General features: G+C 38.1%; 1 protein-coding gene across 10 annotated transcripts in view; it reads right to left on the minus strand.

Moving 5' to 3' along the window:
* Positions 1 to 2,100: 2,100 nt before the first annotated feature.
* Positions 2,101 to 21,284, minus strand: part of LOC126394810 (potassium channel subfamily T member 1-like) — a 110,460-nt gene continuing 91,276 nt past the window's right edge. For 4 of the 10 annotated variants that reach the window (XM_050051895.1, XM_050051894.1, XM_050051901.1 and 1 more), the window contains 12 exons: positions 20,117 to 20,222; positions 19,789 to 19,961; positions 18,095 to 18,166; positions 16,000 to 16,134; positions 15,546 to 15,657; positions 14,711 to 14,812; positions 12,875 to 12,958; positions 12,668 to 12,796; positions 11,926 to 11,946; positions 11,368 to 11,665; positions 8,676 to 8,738; positions 2,101 to 3,469 (listed from right to left, as the gene is read on the minus strand). In XM_050051895.1, the coding sequence (XP_049907852.1) occupies positions 3,381 to 3,469; positions 8,676 to 8,738; positions 11,368 to 11,665; positions 11,926 to 11,946; positions 12,668 to 12,796; positions 12,875 to 12,958; positions 14,711 to 14,812; positions 15,546 to 15,657; positions 16,000 to 16,134; positions 18,095 to 18,166; positions 19,789 to 19,961; positions 20,117 to 20,222 (1,384 nt within the window). In that variant the 3' untranslated portion in view covers positions 2,101 to 3,380. Of the gene's footprint in view, positions 3,470 to 8,675; positions 8,739 to 8,785; positions 9,043 to 11,367; positions 11,666 to 11,925; positions 11,947 to 12,667; positions 12,797 to 12,874; positions 12,959 to 14,710; positions 14,813 to 15,545; positions 15,658 to 15,999; positions 16,135 to 18,094; positions 18,167 to 19,788; positions 19,962 to 20,116; positions 20,223 to 21,284 lie in introns of those variants that run through there. The other 6 variants (XM_050051897.1, XM_050051896.1, XM_050051899.1 and 3 more) reach the window with 5 other exon arrangements.

The raw sequence follows: 21,284 nt of genomic DNA on the forward strand, positions 1-21,284 counted from the left end.
ATATATCTGTATATATAACATTATGTGACAACTGTATCTGTATCTTTATCAATATATCTGTATATATAATATTATGTGATAACTGTACCTGTATCTTTATCATTATATATAACATGTGATAACTGTATCTGTATCTTTATCATTATATATGTATATATAACTGTGTATGTGCAGACACAAATTCCATTAAAAGTTTCTATAGCTGTTAATATAGCCTCTTGACAGCTGATCCAGCTGTTATCAGCTGCTGCTGTCATCACAAACAGAAGTTGCTTCACGTGACACTTTAGAGGAAAAGACGTCTCATTTCTCTTAAGACATATTTCCTTGATTCTTCTTTCCTAGCGTCTCATCCTCTGATCTCTACTCCTTGTCTTACAAGGGCAGAGCTAAGTGAGAGGAAGAGATGCCAGTGATGGAGAGGTGAATGCAAGAGCAGATATTGGGATGAACCTGTGATATAAAATCTCCCCACCTTCGAGAAGACTACTTCTTCCCTCACAGAGCAGCTGCTGTTCTTTTGTTTTGTATACAGACATTTCCACACACTCATACATGCAGACATGACTGATTACTGACTTTCATGTTTATTTGTTATTATTTGGAAATAAAAAAGCTTTAAACTCTTTAGAAACTTGTCTCGTCTCCCATCTTTGTTGCAGCCTAACAGGCACGTCGTAACATCATGACATACTATACGAAGACATTTATGATGGCATACTATACTACACTGTTATAGACACTGGTTATGGCCTACAGTATTTCATGGCATACTAAACTATGATTTGGGACGACATACTATACTATGACGCTTTTTTATCATTTTTAACGACACACTATGTACTATGACTTTTTTTCACGATTTTGGACGACATGCTATACTATGACTTTTTTTCATGATTTTGGACGACATGCTATACTATGACTTTTTTTCATGATTTTGGTCGACATACTATACTATGACTTTTTTTCATGATTTTGGACGACATGCTATATTATGACTTTTTTTCATGATTTTGGACGACATGTATACTATGACTTTTTTTCATGATTTTGGACGACATGTATACTATGACTTTTTTTTCATGATTTTGGACGACATGCTATACTATGACTTTTTTTTCACGATTTTGGACGACATGCTATACTATGACTTTGTTTTCATGATTTTGGATGACATACTATACTATGACTTTTTTTCATGATTTTGGACGTCATGGTATACTATGACTTTTTTTCATGATTTTGGACGACATGCTATACTATGACTTTTTTTTCATGATTTTGGCCGACATGCTATACTATGACGTTTTTTTTAACGACATACTATAGTATGACGTTTTGGACGACATAGCATACTATGACTTTTTTTCATGATTTTGGATGACATACTATACTATGATGTTTCTCATGATGTTTAACGACATACCATATACTATGACTTTTTTTTAAAATGATTTTGGTCGACATGCTATACTATGACGTTTTTTTTAACGACATACTACACTATGCCGTGTTTTCATGATTTTGGACGACATGCTATACTATGCCGTGTTTTCATGATTTTGGTCGACATACTATATACTATAACTTTTTTTTTTAATGATTTTGGTCGACATGCTATATTATGATGTTTTTTTAACGACATACTATACTATGCTGTGTTTTCATGATTTTTAATGACATGCTATACTATGACGTTTTTTTAACGACATACTATACTATGACATTTTTTCATGATTTTGGACGATATGCTATACTATGCATTTTTTCATGATTTTGGACGATATGCTATACTATGATGTTTCTCATGATGTTTAACGACATACTATATACTATGACTTTTTTTTTTAAATGATTTTGGTCGACATGCTATACTATGACTTTTTTTAACGACATACTATACTATGACATTTTTTCATGATTTTGGACGATATGCTATACTATGACTTTTTTTTTACGATTTTGGATGACATAGTATGCTATGACGTTTTATCATGATTTTGGATATCATGCTATACTATTACGTTTCATAATGGCAAATTATACTATGCTACTTTTTGAGCATTTTTTGTGCTACTATGGGGTTTTTTCATGATTTTGAACAACATACTATACTATGACTTTTTTTCATGATTTGGGACGACATACTATACTATGACTTCTTTTAATGATTTTGGTCGACATGCTATACTATGACATTTTTTTTTACGACATACTATACTATGACTTTTTTTCATGATTTTGGACGACATGCTATAATAAGACTGTTTTTCATGATTTTGGACGACATGCTATACTATGACGTTTCTCATGATGTTTAACGACATACTATTTACTGTGACTTTTTTTATGATTTTGGTCGACATGGTATACTATGACGTATTTTTAACAACATACTATACTATCCCGTGTTTTCATGATTTTGGATGACATGCTATACGATGACATTTTTTTTTTTGCATTTTTCATGGCATTCCATATTTTTACGTTGTTGATGGAATTTTTCATGGCATAATGTACTGTGACATTTTTGATGGAATTTTTAATGACGTACCATAGCATTACACTTTTTATGGTTTTTGATGGCATAATAAGAGTATGACACTCCATGAAATTTTCATGACATACTTTATTATGGCACAATGTGCTATGACATCTTTGATGACATACTATACTATGACACTTTATGCATTTTCCATGGCATACTATACTATACAATGACTTTCTGTATGGTATTTTTCATTTACAAATCAAAAACAAATTTTAGCGTGTATAGAGCCAACATATTTCTACATCTAACTGAGTGAATTAAGGGCTTATTTCAACTAAACCACTGTCAGCCATTGTAGAATATAAGAAAGACAAACTAAGATGGTTTTTGTGAGTTTTATCTTGTTTCTGTTGACTTTGAATGAAGCATGTTTTGTCAATGATAACATTGTTAATTTAAATGGAGCCTGGTGGCTTCAGCAATAGTGGTTTTGGGGCTGGTTTTGTTTAAACAAAAAGGATCTCACTCTTTTATGTAGGGATCCTTTCCATGTTGTCAGACACTTACAATAATAATTTGAGTCTGTCAGTGGCAAAAAAAAAAAGCACATTTAGTGGACATAAATTGATAGTGCAGAAATGCCCAATGACGTTACATTGCAGCTTGTCACACTGCTCTCAGCTCCAGCACGCTCACTCAATACTGGACCAGTCTCCAGAATTGTTATCTCAATCAATCACACAAAAAAATGACACAAAAATGAAGTTACCCTTTAAAATGTGTCGCCATGTAACCAGTTCACTTCAAAAGTGTCCAAAAAATAATCCAGATGGTTAAAAAGGTATTACATTTACTGTACACAGGAGAAAAAGAAAAAGTAGGGTGCTTACACAATGTCGTTGAGCTCCAGCATGGTGTCAGGAGGAGGATTGATGAGGACATAGGACAGCGTGTTCTGGTGGTCGTTCATCTCGTCTGGAAAAAGAGACAGAGGAGACCTTCAGAGCTGCCCTGGAGCCCTCCCTCGTCCTCCTCCATTATACAGTAAATCAGCCAGGAAATGAGCCCACTAACCATTGAGAATATGAGACTCCCTTGTTTTCAACCTTTCAGTAAGGACGAAGGCAAAGTAACCAACATTCAGTATCAGAGCAAGTAGGGGAGAAGCTCTTTTTCTAGTCTGGGTGTTAATCCAAGAGATTCTTGTTACAACTGTTAATAATTACAGTTTGATGATTAACAACATCGCAGTAAGATATACCAAAAGAAGAGTTTATAAATTAAGCTGATAATACAGTATTAATGGGAAATAAATGGCTGCATTCACAAATAAATTTTGCATTCTAATCAATTAGTATTTTGTTGGGGTGTGGCAAAATAATCAATACAGCTCAGTGGCACAGTATTTTTGTGTGGCAATATCATATCGTCACACAGACACTAAGAATAGATTTTTTTGTTATGTAAATTATTAATTTAAGAAATATATCGCAATATATTTTATCGCAATACTCAGCATATGGGAACACCTTGAAAATCGCAATAATATTGTCTTGTGACTTTAATATTGTGATAATATCGTATCGTGGGGCCTCTAGTGATCCCACCCCTAGTATTTTGCACAGCCCGACAGATACTGGATTTTTGAGGCCAGGATTGATATATAGAGGTTAAAATACTGTTTCCAAATTATCCCAAACTTATTTCAGTATTTCTGTACTGCATTTTCTTGTTTTATGTTGGCCTACAAATACATCAGCCGGCACCCAGAAAACAAGCACAGCTGTGGACGGGGTATTTTCAGTTCTGTATGCAAAATTTTCATAATTTCTTTTTACCATTTATTTTGGTGTTAAACTATTTTAATTCATATAGTTATTGCTTTATATAGTTTTTGACACATACTCATTTGATTTTATAAATTATTTTTAATTGAAAGTTTTTTTGTAAAATGTTACCAATAATCACATTTTTTTTAATCTGAAAAAGAAAATAATCAATTGATAAATTGCTTAATTTACTCTTTGTATAACCCTTTCAGCCTCATACTAAGAGTTAGCTGTAGACTGTTTCTGCATTAAATGTTTATTATATAAACAGTAAACATTAACAGTTGTAACAACACTGTTTTATTGCTCCCACATTATAGTAAAGCTAACCATGGAAACTACCCGGCACTATGAGGTCTTAAATCTAATCAAGAATCAATAAGAGGAAACGGACTTAACATTCATTCCCCTGATGAGTCATATTACTGAGTGTGTACATCAGTGTGTGTTTGTGTTGGTTATGCTGTCTGTGTGTGTGTGTGTTGAGTGCTCTCTGGTGGCGTCTCCTACTTGCGTTGCGTGATGGACGGAGGAAGGGAAAGGAGGGCACATGTGTCTCCATGACAACCCACCTGCTTGTGGCCCTTTATAAAGCCAGGCGGGGTGGAAGAGAGAGAAGGGCTAACCGTTACTGACAGGGCACTTAGTGGAACAAGGGGAGGCCCATGCTGCCTGCTGACTGAAACAGCACCACCATGCGCAGCTTCAGAACAGAGCCAACATGCAGACAGCGTCCGCGGCTGCGCAACAAATCTGTGTCCATCGCATTCCTTTTTTTTTTTTTTTTTTCCAGAAAAATGACTCCTGCGCATTCCACACTGGAACAAGGCGGCAGGTTGCCATGCCAACGGACAACACTCAGCCCTCACAACCCCCCCCCCCCCCCCCCCGCNCCCCCCACCCAGGGTGACATGTGACACACGCACAGACACAGAGAGACATGCTCCAGCATCCGTCAGACTGGACCAAACGCAGAGCGACTTGAAACCAAACTGAGAGTGAAGCAGAACACATTGGGAGTGTGAGAGTGGAAGAGGTCAACCTCTCAGCTGTGACTTACAGTTATTCTATCATAACAAATATAATCAGTAAGTGGAGAGAAAAAAAGATGTTTGCAGGGTTTATGTGAGTGATGTTATGGACTGTACCAATTTGTTTTCCCCTCTATCATAGACTACTCAGTGTATTAAATATGGATTATACCATGGCCACAGAAAATACTCTTTTCTGATTAGTGGGCAGCTGGAAAAAAACAAAGAACCTCACAAATACAGTTCATGAGGTCAGTGGTAGTTTTTATTGTTGCGGCTCTGTAGTCCAGGATGATCAAACTAACTTTAAGTTGAGTCTTTAGTTCAAGGTCCAAACAGTTTAATACATTCAGCGTCATACTTGTGTCGGCCATGTCACCGAGCTAGTTTGCTGTCTCTGTCCAGTAGCTGTTTGTTAGTCACTCACTCTACAGCAGGACATGGCGTTTCAAAATAAAAGCTCCGTGCTGAAAATTTACTGTACTTAAAAATTAAGTATGTTTTTTTTATAAACTTGACATGTTTGCGAGTCACTTGCGGTCCACATCTGGACTGCAACCCACCAGTTGGGAACCACTGGTCTAGACTTAAGACAGTCAAGTACAAAAGTAAGAACTATTCATAACCGTCTTCCTTATACTCGCTCTTTGTCCAAGTCATGTTCCTAATATTTAATGTTATAAAATAATATTATACTTAATATGCTTGGTTTTATTCAACTCTAAGGATTATACAAAACTAAATATTCATACAAGATATATTCTGGAACACTTGGAGTGGCAGAAGATGGAGGTTCTGACCATCACTGCTGCCTTTACCAAAAGGTTGGCTGGCCACATTTGGCTGTGAGGTGGGAACAATATTGGTATTTGTTCATTTATAAAGCTTCGACGCAGATGCTTCCATCCTATATTTCATCCCTTCTAACTCTGACCTCACATGATCTTGGCACTCGTTCATAAAACAGGTTTTTGCTTCACACTCCCTTAATCAGACCTGAACCAGGAGGAATGACATTCTCTTACAGAGCTCCTTACACATGGAATAATCTACAAAAGACCTTAAACTTGGACACTCCGCCACCATTATGGCTGTTTAAATGCCTTATTTCACATCTTGTTTTAATTGAATGTAAATGCTTTTAACTAAACATCTACACCTTAACATGGTTATCTCACTGTACTTGTACTTTTAGCAATCATTTATTGCTTTTGTTGTTTTGTTGTTTGTATGATTTCATTTCTGTTTTAACTGATATGCATGATACTTCTTTGTTTGCTAATTGGTTCTTTTTTATGTCTGTGTTCATGGTCGACATCATTGAAAATGATGGTCTCCAGCAATTGATTTAGTCTTTAATAAAGATTTGAATGAATGAATGAATTCATCAGTTTTTCTTTCCCCATTTTTTCTTTTCTTGCTTGCTTACCCACTTTGATTTGTCCCTGGAGTGCACTTTAGAAGATAAACCACTGGAGGGCAGCAAAACAAGCTTTTCAGATGACTGAGATTCTTTAAATTGAAGCTGAAAGTCAGCTCTTTGACAACATGTTTGATTATAAATCCAATATGCTAGACTACAGAGCCATGGCAGTAAAAATATTTTCCTGATAGGTTAAAGGGCAAGTGCAGTATCTTTTAACCTGGACCCTATTTTCCCATGTTTTTGTGTCTAAGTGACGAATGGGAACAACAATTTTTGAAACTGGTCAAGTGCTGAGTGATAGCACTGCAGCCGGCATCCGTAAAACAGGCTGCAATGTAACCAATCAGGGCATGTTCACACTGTTAAAGAACCTCCATTAAAAGTGTTAGTTTTTGCCACTGACAGGCTCAGATTATTAAGTGTCGGACTACATTATGGAAAGGATTCTACATCGCCAATTTCACCAGACTCCATTTAAATAAACAGCAATTTTTAGCGTGTACAGAGTCAGGATATTTTCATATCTAACTGGGTGAAGTAAAAGTTTATTTCAACCAAACCGAAGCTGGCGATCGTTGGAACAGTGGAAAGACTAACCAAGAGTGTGAGTGTAAATTTTGTCTTGTTTCTGTTGACTTTGAATGTGATTTGTTTTAACTTGATATAATAACTGTTTGTTTAAAAGGAGTCTGGTGGGTTTGACGATAGCGATTTTGGGGCTGTTTGTGGTTAAACAAATGGATCTCTCTCTTTAAGAAAAAGGTCTATCTCTGTAGGGATCCTGTCCATACTGTTGTCAGACACTTATAGTAACAATCTGAGCCTGTCAGTGGCACAAACAAGCACTTTTAGTGGACGGAAATTAATGGTGTGGACATGCCCTGAGTGGTTACATTGCAGCCTGTTTTGCTGCTCAATACTGGAATATTGTTTTCGATATGTCACTTAGACACAAAACCACAGAAAAATAGAGTCCAGGTTGAAAAACACCTAACCTACCCTTTAACCTCCAATCTAAATCAATACACAAGCTGTATAAAACTGCAGGTGACTATTGCAATAGTACTAACACCCCAAACCATGCATTAAACCAACCATAAACAAACTGTAACTAAGAAATTGATGAGGATGAGGTTTAAACACTGCTTCTCTTTTGCCTGTGGTTAAGTGGCCATGGTATAAGTGTGAAAAGACACTTTGAAGTGTCCTGAAAAATGAAAATAACAGACACCTCAGTTCTTTATTTTCTCCATCAGGACACCTCAGACACTCATTATTCTTTGTACATATCTAATGAAACAGTTCAACTCTATGTCTAACCTTCCATCCACAGACATAATGCGTTCCGCTCCACTCTTTAAGCCATACTCTGATGCCCTGCAGTACTCTAGCCACGTGGGACGTCACCTCACGGGAACACAATGCAAAAAAGACCAGATAGAGAGAGAGATAGCAGAGCGAGATAGTGAGAGGTTGGCTGCTGGTCTACCACCCATTCTGGCAGAACGCACACACTCACACACACGTTTACACATACACACACACTCATGCAGTAAAGTTGCAGTACTGTGATCAACCAGCTAACCTGACGGCCTGGTCCCCTCTGTATACGGGTGCTCTGAAATGTCCTGCAACTCTAATAAGCAACGGCATTCACTGTTAACGTCAATGTCCTGATTTGGTGATTTATAAATAACTACAGATTTCTTTATGAACGAAAAAAGATCAAACAAAGAGTGGAAAAAAACCAAACATCTAGTAATGATATATCTAATCTGTGGATAAATTCAGTGCACTAATCTTCAATGGATGCTGGCGAAAGGACAAATTCCTTTCTCCACAAGATGGAACCACTCACATGTTGTAAATGAGTCATAAACAGCACATAAATTTACCTTGCAAATATCCTAGATTTACTCGATTCATGACATCGCTCGCAGTGAGATTAGAAACATCCTCTACAAGCCAAAGGAGGGAAGATAGAAGAGTCAGACAGGGAGAAAGAGAGAGACAGAGGAGGAGAGGAACAAAGGAGGAGGGGGGGGAAAACAGGAAAAAGAAAAAATTCAGGCAGGCAGCGAATGCATTTGCAGTTTCAAAAAGAAGTTTTAAAAAGGTGAGAGCGATGCAAAGAAGCCATGCGTTGTTGTGTGCACAGAATCACTTCCAAGTTATTAATCTGTCACATGTTATGATCCTGTCGCAGTAATCCTCACTGACATTCATGGTTCATAAGGCGATCTTGAGCTTTTGGGGTTCTTCCTGAAACGTATTCAATTGACATGTTACATAATATTTAGAGAGTGCAACACATCTGGAGCATGATTCTGCTTTGGTTTTGAAGCGTGAAGCTGGGAGGAGAGAAGAACTGAAAGAAAGCACAGAAGTGAGCAGGTAAAGAGTGCAGGCAATTGCAGTCTGTGATCAAATGCAATTGAGACAAGGTTCGATGCTCCTGCATCTCCCATGCATGACGTGTGCACATCCACATGTTGGTATGGGTGTGACTGTGAGGTGGGGTGTTTGTGTGATGGAGATGGTGATGGTGATGGCACGTGGGAGAAGAGTTTCATACGTGTGAAACTGATGTGAAGACATGAGGTCTCCGATGGATCATGATGATGTGGTGTGATGTGAATGATCTGTACCATCAAGACCCACAACAACACGTCTTAATAGGTAGTGAGATGAGATAAAATGACTGAGACACAGATTGGAGTTTATCAAACACAGCTGCTTTCATGGCTGAAATTATTTAACTGGTTGAGAGTGGGTAGAGCAAAAGAATCACCTGAACTACATGCTTGTGATATTGAGTAAAAAGTAGGTAGATTTTAGTGACTGGGGCTGATCTATTCTCTAAATAGTTTTGGTTCTGTTTGAGTCGATGAATACAACCTAAGTAGAGCTAACATGGCAACAATGTCACACTATGAAGGAAAAAATCTGACTAAATGATGTAATTTGCCTCTTTAACAGTTTATAGGTGTACAAAATCACTGCATACACACAAATGGAGCTTCCTGCACCCCACAGTTAACTTTTAGAATTGAGTCATCCAATTGAAACTCACTGGAAACGACAGCTGGTCACAGAGCAGCTATTAAACTTGAAAATGAAATTATGCGTGTCTCAGACTAAAACAAGTATACTCTCTGCAACACAAGGTGCTACTGACGTCCATGGCCGATAATGGGGCTTTTTGGATTCAAAAGTTCCTCAAAAAAGATTGTATGAACAGAGCTGTCGTCAAATGATGAGAACTGTATTGAGGGAAAACAAACAAACAAAATAACCCTAAAAAAACACAACACTGTTGATCAGGTTTTCCTGTGAGATCATTTCAACTATTTACATTATTTATTCACTATTATTATTTGAGTAAATTTTTTTTAGAAAAGTCAGAAAATTGTAAAAAAAAATAAATAAAAAATAAATAAATAAATAAATATCCATCACAATGTTCTAGGAGGCCAAGTTGACATATTTTAATATCTTTTGTTTGACCAGGAGTCCAGAACCCAAAGAGATTCAATATACAGCTGTTTAAAATAACCTAAAAACCAGCAAGTTTTCACATCTGTGAAGTTGAAACCAGTTATTTTTGTGGGGAAAAAAAGGGAGTGCTGCCCTGGGTTAAAGCACTGTGTAGTTAGCTCTAAAAAATATCAGGTGCTCTTCAAGGACAAGGAAAATAGTCACATAAAGGTAAAAAATGACTGGCCAGCTCACTCAGTGTAAAAGTCCATAGCATAGGCAGGCAGTCCAAAAATGCAAAAATCTCTTCAATGCGATTGAACCTTTATTCTTGTTACTAGATGTGTGAATTACTCACAGTATACATTTTCTTTATTTTCATTCACAATTTCTTTCAATGTGGTTTTTGTCTAGTTAGGCTTCACCAATATATCATGTGACCTGTGTCACATGACCCCTACATGGGTTCCAGCCAGTCGTTTTTTATCTTTATGTGACCAGTTATTTTTGTGTTTAAAAAATAATTGATTATCAAAATGGCTGCTATTAATTTCAACCAACAGTTTCAACTCTACATGCTCTATGTGATTTATGTGGTTTACTCCGGCTTCATGCTCTGAGGTCTCCTGCTGCTAAAAGAGAAACACAATCTAGTCAGATTAATTCATGCAGACTGGCCTCCTGTAAATATAATCATAAATATAAAAAGGGCCTCAGAAATAGTTCCTTCAGTTTTTCTTACCTCTCCTCACCATAAAGCTGAGATTCTTAGGCTCTACCCACTGAGCTTTAACTCAACCAGTTACATTATTTCTGCCTCCTGCTGCTGCTTAAAGAAATATTGATAGAAGTGAGACTCTAATCTGCAAGACACATTATCATTTACATTATTATTCATTTTCAGGCACATTGTGACTAATCGTACACTACATTAAAATACATTTAAAAACATAAATAATTGTTTTTAAGCACCTACAGTAAAGTCTTGTTATACAATATTCAAAACACCATAAACTAGTACACTAAATTAACTTCTAGTCAACTTCTACACAACACAGCAAAGACTGACATCACTTCTCTAACTCTCACGCCATCGGCTGTTGCACTCACCGTATCCCACGGTGGGCAAGCCCAAATGCTTCATGCGATTCTTGACCAGCTCGGACAGCTCCTGCCGCTCGGAGCGTCGGTACAGGTTGAGTCTCTGCTGCGAGATACGCTCCGCTCTGCTGGACGGTTTGGCGGTCTTCCTGCTCAGCCGCCGCGCCCACTGCATGCTCTTCTTCCTCAGCAGTGGGTGCTCCGACTGGTCGCTCGTGGTGGAGTTCCTGTGGGCCGTCTTCTCCTTCCAGGACTCTTTACGCTCCCGATGCTCCTCGCCCTGCTGCATGTTGATGGACACCTGAGACTGGGAAAGAACGGTGGCAGTATTAATGCTGTTTTGTTATGTTTTGTTCCATTGTTTAAAGAAACACCACAATAAAAACAAACTTCCATCTTAATGCCTTTGTAAGTGCCATTACCAGGTGCCTTGTGTGATGCTTATGAACTCTACACATTCATAAATGCCAGAAAAATGCCAGTAAGGTATTTTTCATCGCTGTGTACTTCAAGCAAAAAGGTGGTTGAAATATCCAAATTAAAAAAACAAGCACATTTGGATCTTACCTGAGCGTAACTGTCCTTGCCCTGAAACAGGAGACAAACAGACATCCAAACAAAAAGAGATGCAATGAAAGATGGGGGCATCCAAAGCAAGCAGAATCATCCAAAGCTTTAAAAATTGGCATATAAATAGTAAATATGGTGCATTTACTATTCGTTAATCTCTGTTAGAATGGTGGGAAATTAACACTTTGGCACATTTAAAATTTGTGTCTCTTGTACCAGCCACTTACGTAACCTGCCACATTTTATTTAGAGGCTGATTTCCATTTCAATAATCACAATAAATTGTCGGAAAACTAGTGTTCAGGAAAACAAATGTTAATTTCCTTCTCGTGCTTGGCATAAAACAAATAGAAGAGAGAAATGCACTGACAGAAACAAATGACTGATGAAAAGAACATGGAAAATAAGGCATTGAGGAATAAAAGCAGCTAGTTAGGAAGATTAAACTAAACAAAAAGAGGAAGGGAGAATGGAGGAAGGAAAAAAAAAATCACAGGACTTTGAGAGGTGAGTTTGAGGGAAAGACATTTTATGTGGAGAGAAATGAAAGCAGGATAAAGTCAAAGCAAGGACATCATGAAAATTTTAAAAAGACGAGGTGAGAAAAAAGCAGGAATGAAGAAAACACGAAATGAGGGAATAAATAATGGAGGGAAGCTGAAGCCGCAGCGGTGCCTGAGCTAAACCAGAAGCCGAACCCAAAGCAAGGTCTCAGACATTAAGCTCAAACTGAACTTGCCTCTGAAGTGGAGAACATGTGCGACTCTGTGCGGTAGATCCCGATGGGGATCTCAGCGCTGGAGGAACAAAGCTTCTGGAAGAGTCTGCCGTAGGTCCTGATCCACAGGTCCTCCTCTGTGATCTTCATCTGTGGACGGACAATGAGAGTCAAACAGATGCAAGCACAAGCTCATTTAGTCAAAGCAGCATCAACATTCGTACTTACAGCACACAGGTACCCAGAGCCAGGCGTGGTGTCCAGGCCGAGGAGAAGCCTCGCTATGGCGATCATATAGTCCTTAACAAACGACTGTCAGAACACAGAGAAAGAGAGCGGTGAACTTAAGACAAAAAGCCCAGTTGCAAACAAGCACTTATAGTTAGACATTTATGTGTATTTTCTTCCTATGATATTGTGCATATCAAGCCTATTTAATTATTTAAAAAAACAAATCACATGCCCCCAAACTGTTCCATTATATAAATCTGTGTCCTTCTTCTCAGGCTTTAGATTGCCGAAGCACAATTTCATTTTAATGTGCACCCATTTTGATGACTTCTTTTGTTCGGGTGCAGTGGGAGGGACTGTTCCTTTATATGCCTCATATGGCTAAAAAGATTGCCTATTGCTCCTGCAGTAAATCTTTTATGCTTATTTTATTGCTCAATTTATTTGTTTAATGGGTCTGTAAAAACTTTTAATGTTGTCGAGAGTGAGTGTTCTTTTAGAGGTGTTCCTATCTGGGACCCTACAGGAGGAGAAACTCTTCTACTTTTACTTCTGACATGAAACTTTTCAATTTAAAAGCTATACTATGAAAGATCTTCCTACACTCATACAGAAGCAATCCTTCTCAATCATCACTTATGACCCACAAGAAGTGCGAGGCGCTGTCTGTACCTGCAGAGACTCTGTCCTCTGCATGTATTTTCTTATCTGTTTCTTATTTTGCTTTTGTGGGCGTGTACCCTTAGCCATTAACAGCATGCATGTGAAGTCAGGACTTTTTAACAAAGTAGCGACCAGGTAGTAGCAGGATGTATTTAAGAGGAAGCGACACAAATTGCAGACACACCGACAATAAAATCAAATGTAGCGAGGCGTAACGCCAAGCAGACAAAGCTTGTTCCAAAACAAGAGTGAATCTGAGGTTGGCTTTTACTGTCACTTTTGCTAGCGAGCTTGGCAGAGGAGGATGGGGAATGAAAAATTAATTTAAGAAGAGAATTTAATTTTAAAAAACAACGTGTTTGTACAACTAAGAAGAGTCTGTGTATTTCAGTATGTGGGGTGGACTTGTGGAATAGGCAAAAGTACACAAAAAAGATTGGAAAGGTTGTGTTAGGGGAATGCGTATTTATTTTGTAACACTGGGTGGTACTTGGACTGTAAATAAACTGGGTTTATCACTTATTTATGTAACTGGGTGGTAAATAGACTGGGGATAGCTGTATATTAGTCGCAAATAAATTTGGAAATCAGTTGAAATAATATACGGTAAAAAGAAGAAATGTAAGAAAGGGGTAGGGACATGTAAGTTTTACTTCTACCTACTCTTTTTCGAACACTAATATTTGTCTTGTTTGTTTTTTATGATGTTTTTTTTTAATTTTTGGTTCAACATTAAGTCATTCATTCATTCAAAGCGACACAGAGTTGCCCTGTTTTCTGTGGGACAGGTAGGTGCCAGCGATTGGCTTAGCTAGCTTGCTAATGTATTGGCTCTCCCATTTCAACAAATGTAATGTTCCTTTATTAGTATAGTAGCTTGCAGTTGATGAACAAGTAGTAACAGTAGGTAGGGCCAAGTGTTTACAGATAGTAGCCGACAGTTCCTGCGTAGTATACCTTTAAACATACTGTAAATTACTAGAAAATAATGACTTAGCTGTTATAAAATATCTATATTAAACAAACCTTTCAGCTAATTCTTTAACTTGCTTTGACACACAAAGTTTCAACATTTGAAATGTGCGCTGGAAATAAATGGCCTATATATTTTACTTGAAATATTTCATAATGAACCCTCATGTCCAACCCCTAAAGTCTTTGTTATCCCACCTGGTAGAGCAGCGTATCCAACATGCTGATACTGAACACCCTGCCTGCAGCAAACGGCAGCCGGAACATGAAGGCCAAGTTGGAGCCCTTATCGCGCTCTATCTGAAGAGAGAAACAAACAAAACAAGATGAGGAACAGAGCAACCAGATGTCAAAATCTCACCTTTCACTGTTAGTTTGCTGAACTTTTGCTCTTTTGCTCCATCTCCAAGGAAGACTTGTGTGAAAATGAAAAGGCTGTTTTCACCTCTGAAATCTTACAAGTTAGTTGAGAGAGTTTAGTTTTTAAAGCACTGAAGTTGAAAGCTCTCACTGTAGGTGGCAGAAATACAGCACATGAAAAATTCAGAGAGGAGAAAGCAGCTATGATCGAGAGGGGAGATGTTACTAAACTTCATGGACTTTGGTAAAAGTTCTTATAAGATCATCTTGTGTCTTTTTGTGTGTTTTATTCTCTCCTTTCACTATCAAGGCTCGGAAACACAGACACAAAGGCACACAAAGAACGATGGTACAAAATAGTAAATCTTGTTTTGGTGAGGCTGAAAATGCTCCATTTATACTGTATTATATTAACAGATCCATTTCACTCCCCTCATGTGGAAATATTCATGAGAAAAGAGGAAAAATCGCATGTTTACCACTAAATATGCAGAACATAATCAACTTGAGAGGTGAGAGGAAAAATAAACCATCAATCCTAGACTCATTTTAAACATTACAGTGTTACAGTATTAATCCAGCTTTGATTTGTATTTTGAAAACAGTCACACCACACAAAAGACGATAAATGTCAAGGAAGTCTTAACATCGTTCTCCCGTCTCAAAGGCTCACCTTCTCCAGTTTGGAGAGCGCGAGTGAGTAGCAGTCCTTGGCTCTGAACTGCATGAACCTCATGTTGGACGGGTGTGTGAGCTCGGTGATGATGCTGAGACTGGGGAACAACCTGAGTGGGGAGAGAGATCAAAGACAGAGTGGAGTTGGCGGAGAGATGAAACGCTTCGTGCTAAGGGGAAGACCCCGTGTGGCAGAGATAAATGCTTTTAATTTTTAGTTGTTAAATAAAAGAGGAGTTTTGACAACTGCAGTTTGTCTCTGAGATGAACTCATTCACCATTCTGGCAAACTCTGAAAAACAACTTTGCAGCTTCTTTTGGAGAATATGAGAAAGTTAATCAAGCGGAGTCTGGCGTGCACTCGATCCAAAACTTGAAGTTCAAACACAAACAGGCACTGATGGTACAAACTGTTCTGTATGTTCTACACAGTGAAACTCTCCCTGTGTTACCTGAACATAGTCTGGACGTTGACGATGGTCTTGGCGTCTGCCATGTAGTCCTCCTCAGCGCTCATGGTGCTCTCCTTGTCCACAACCACCAAGTTGTCAGCGTAGATTATACCACACTGCAGCAGGTTGTCCAGGCTGGTCCAGTCACACAACAACAGTGTTGATTATTGCATGACATGTCAGGAAATGTCTCCCATTGAATATTAGCTCAGCTCTAACTTAGCTTAGTTATAATTATGTACAGTGTTTACTATGTGGATAATAATGCATCACAATGCATCACAAATCTAGTTCTTATGTAGAGGTTCGTTGCTACTAAGAACTTACATCTACACAATTGTCAGTTGTGACTGTTACGTAGCTAACGGAGGAATGTATGTTAGCACTACCATGTGACCTGTTTAGTGTGAGTGGAATAGATAACATGGTTGTCATCATCACATCCGACTTGACATTGGATCATAGTTTAATATGATTTTAAATTACTTTTTAACAAAATAACACAATAAATCTTAAATCATAAAATCACCAAATTACAAAATGGCACTGGTTAGGCTAGCATTACTGGATATTTACCACATACACCAAACCACAGCATCTACTAACTCTGCAAACGCGGCTATTACTTTGTCTGCATACATGAAAAAATATGTTTCAAAGGACAAAGACTTTTATTTTATACATAATTTTTGCCCTAAAACTGTTCTTTTTGGCAGTTTTGTTAAAACTTTAGGATGCTGCAGTAACATCATCTTTATATGGCTGATTGTTTTCGATGGAACCGCACAACTAATGTTTCCTGACAAACAAATTCCACATTACTGAAGTCTTCACTAACTAAGCTCTCTGAAAAGAAAACTGCACTTGCAAAAATCTTATGTATATCAAATAATCACCTGTGTCACATTAAATTTGTGAAGGAAACTTTTCTTGTATGCCACTGGTGAACGGAGAATCCAAAGAAGGCAAACATTCTTCAAGAATTGAAGTCATTGGGGATGATCCACAATCCATAGTATAATACACGTCTAATATATCCAGTCGTATGCTCAGTAACTCTTCTGTCTATGAGAAGCATGATCACACATATGTATGAGCTTTGCTAGAGCAGAGTTTAAAGACTGTGAGGAGAAGCAATTGTTCTCGGAGCTGGTTGTCTGAATAACAGGAAAGCATCAGCTTAAGTGACAGGAAACACCTCTTTTAGACACTATAAATTGTCGAAACCCTCGAATGACCAATCCTGTGGTTCGAGTCTCTTTGTTCTACAACAGTGTTTGACAAGTACTGAGCCTACGACTGGATAAATGAGACTTGGATTATACCGCAGGAGCTGTGTGAGAGTTTGTAAATGGGTGTTTTGATGTTGTTTTGCTATTGTTAAATGTTGTCTCCTATGACTTCAATTCATGAATAATGATTACTTTTTTGGTTCTTCTCACCTATTCAAGGTAACATGCGGTGAGTAATTTAAGTAAAGCATTCCTCTACTATGTTAAGGTGCATCCTAATTTAGTAAATCACTACTTAGAAACTAGCTAGTAATTACTAAGAAGTCAGGGAAGGACTTACAAACTTAGTGATGGATTTACGAACAGCTGATCCAGGTGCATCCAACATTTGGTGTCTCAGTGGTTGGTAATGACTTTCATGCTGCATGATTGTTGATAATAACTGCACATCTTGAGTCTAGAAAGCCCTTTCTTTTACACCCTCAGAGACAATTATGAAATTAAACTCTTGCAATCAAACTCCTGTGAAGCTGAGCTGGGAACATTTAGCCTGATCTGACCTGTCGATATCTGAACAGCAACATGTGGGGATGAGAAAATCAATGAAATAGGTCTAGAAATCCAAAGTACATCAGCTGTTTTGTATTTTTAATGGTGCCTCATGGCGAAGGTTTCATTTAATCAGCCCTGAAACTTTGTTTTTTTTAATTGCCAACACCTGCTAAACATTAAATTGCATTTTATTCATGACGCATGTTGTGTTGCTGGCGGCCGTATTAAAAATGGAAAAGCTACCACTGAGATGAGCACCATCATTAAAGGAGTTAATCGAATGAGCAGGTTTTTATAATCCAAACACATACTTATCAATAGTTCCAGCCATGAAGTAAACCATTGGAAAGCAGCAAATGGCCTCTAAGAAGTGGTTGTCTGGCCTGCGGGAAACAGGAAACATCATCAGTGAGCCTCCCACACTAATTATCTCTGCAAACCCCTGGTGACAGATTATGACATTGTTTCTGTAATTTCCTGAAATCTGCTTGTTGATCAGGGCGTGGGCAGACACACCGTTTGAACTGTATTAATCGATGGTTTATGAGAAAACAAGAGGGAAAATATATAGGTTTATTTCTTAAACTCAATGTGAGGATGTAACTGGTTGCTATGGAAACCCTGGAGGGTGTCACTTAGCCATAGCTTTCTTGGCTTTCTGTTTAGTTTATCTGTTTCAGTGACTGTAGAGATTTGGCCGAAGTTAATGACACTCACAGTGAGTTAGAGCGTCATGTGTTTCACTGCAACACAAACACACATAAATGTATACATTCCCAAACACACAAATAGGCTTTCTTAAGCAGAGGGGAGTGTTATTTATGAATAATGCAAAAGCTATTTCTTTTTTTTCCCTTTTGTTTTTTATCTTGGAGCAAAGCTAACCCATCTTTCCAACTGTGCTCCACTGAAGGCAATTTGGTTGTTTTAAATTGCAAACATATAAAGCACTGGCACATTTTTTTTTTCCTATTTCAAGCCCACATGCGTTCACAAACAAATGCAAATATACACACACACACACACACAAACAGGCACACAGATTTTTTTTTCTTTACATCTTTTGAACTTCAGCTCAGTTTTCTGCATGAAACACGGCGTTTTATTAATAATGTAAAACTAATATTTTCCTGTATCTGGAGGCTAGGTTAACCCATGTTCTTTAAAATATAATGACCAACTCTACTGCAGGCAGAAAATGTGCTCATATTAAAGTAGCAGATGATTTTTATCCGTGTCAAACTGTGAAATTACTGAAATAAAAAATACAAATACACAAGACACAAGTTCTCCAACCACTAAACCACTAAAGCTTTATCAGTTGTGTTCATCATCCCACTGTCTCACCTCTACTGTGTTATATGTTTATAATTACAGGTGCAGGTAGTACATGTGTGCCGCTACATAAAAAATGTTAGTCTTAAAAATCTGAAGTTAACATCAAACTGTCTGATTTGTACTGACTGTATGACTTAACATCCCCATAGGTTTAAAGGCTCATTTATGCTCAATGTTAGCGATGTATGTGCACATAGACGGAGCTTTGTCTTTGCCGTACTCTGTGCTCATCATCTGTGTTTGCACGTTTTCTTAAAGCTTGACGAAACAGAGTGGTAACACCAGAAATCGTGGGGGCAGTATAGCCAACGATTCAAGCGAGACATGAGCGTAGGACACGACAAAGACATTTTTAAAATGGTGACACTTTTTGAGGAGAAGTTATGTGAGTTGGTCAGAACATTGGTTAAACATCTATATTATGTTACTTAGCCACAGCACAGTAACAAACACTACAGAAAAGCTGCACGAGATTGTGAATAAATGGGAATGAAGTGAAGGTTGGTACGATACTACTGCTCTCTACTGCCCTCTAGTGGATGTATCTATACCAGCGGAAAGGACACAAGTATGTGGGCAGTGACGGCTACAGTGTTTGAAATAGACACATCTATTTTCGTACATAAAATAAGGAAACAAACAAGAAACAGGAGAGTTAAAGTCTTACGGGTAGTCCAGCAGCAGCACTATGGGGTTGAGCTCCTTCCTGGGCCGATAGTAAGCGCGCAGAGGGACGATGAAGTTGTAGAGGCCGTTTCCGGCCGTCTCTGCAGACACTATAATCAGCTTATTCTTGAAACCGTATGCCTTGGCATCCTCAAAGCTGCTGTGCGTGCAGCCCTGGATGGAGACAGACAATTCAACAGGAAGTTAGTCAGGTTTTAGTTGTACCGTGCTCTTAGGAAGCACATATTTTTAAAAATCTATTAAGTTAATGCATGTTTTTTATGATTAAATTTTGAGACGGCCCTGTTTTTATTCCTTTGTGAATTCACCTTGTCGAGGCGGAGGCAGCAGAATGGAGCTTTCTGTGGCAGGAGGTGGCACAGAGTTGGAGAGCTGCCGATGTAGGGCGAGTTGGGGGGGTAGCCCTTCACAAAACTGATGGAAAAGAGAGAAAATGAAAAAGTGCTATCAAATTTAAACAACTCTGTGCCAAAGTGGTGTCAAAGAACTGCAGTATAAACCTGTCTGACATTTTGTGCAGATATTGGCCGTTTTATTATGTATCAGATATCCACTGGTGATGCTGTCCATCTCTGAACAGTTTCCTTCCTCCCACAGTTTGTGTTTAACAATAACAGTGTGGACTTTAACTGAAAGAATATGCTGATACATGATGGTATGAAATGAGCGTTACTGAATCCGTCTTCATTACTTTTTGAGGGTGCTCTGATTGATCAATCACTGATCAGTATTGGACGATATTCCTACCCAATAGTTTGATCCATGCTCTCTACGAAGACTCGTCAAACAATGTCTCTACATGTTGAGTAAGTCAGTTTCCCAAGTGTCAGTTCTATGTGTTAGTACTGATTGATTCAAGTTCTGCTGGAAAAACATAATGCGATATTTTGTGATTTATACGACAAGGGTCTCAGGGGCAGGATGAATGCTGGAGGTTGTGTGGTAAATCAATGGCAGACCATTTTTTATATTTTTTGGAGATGCCCACTAATCTATCCATATTGGCAAGAGATTGCAAAAGAAATGAAGAACATCTTTGGGTTAGAAGTTGTGCTTTTGTCATATTTTATTTGGGCAAAAACCCAGACAATCTCAGGACGCGGACAAATACCTTCACAAAGCACAGGAGGTGGCTACAGGGATTGCAATTCTTGCCAAAATTCACTATATGGAGAAAATCACCTTTTCTTTAAGACTGCGACTTGATCAATACAAAAACACTGGAAAAAATGGACCGCACACACAAAGGGATGTAACCTATTGACTGGTTAATTGAAAAACCCTGTTCCGTATTGTGTGGCTCTTCAACCTGTAAACACCAATAAAAATAAAGTTAAAAAACAAAAAAACAGACTGGTCAATGGCCAGTTAGCTGTGTTATCACTGGTATTTCAAGTGTACCACATTCTTGTAAGCAACAATGGATTGTTTCGTAACTTTTCAAGCAAGAAACTCTGACACACTGTCCGTCGGTGA

The sequence above is a fragment of the Epinephelus moara genome, chromosome 8 (genome assembly GCF_006386435.1).
Source record: "Epinephelus moara isolate mb chromosome 8, YSFRI_EMoa_1.0, whole genome shotgun sequence".
In the NCBI taxonomy this organism is placed as follows: Eukaryota; Metazoa; Chordata; class Actinopteri; order Perciformes; family Serranidae; genus Epinephelus; species Epinephelus moara.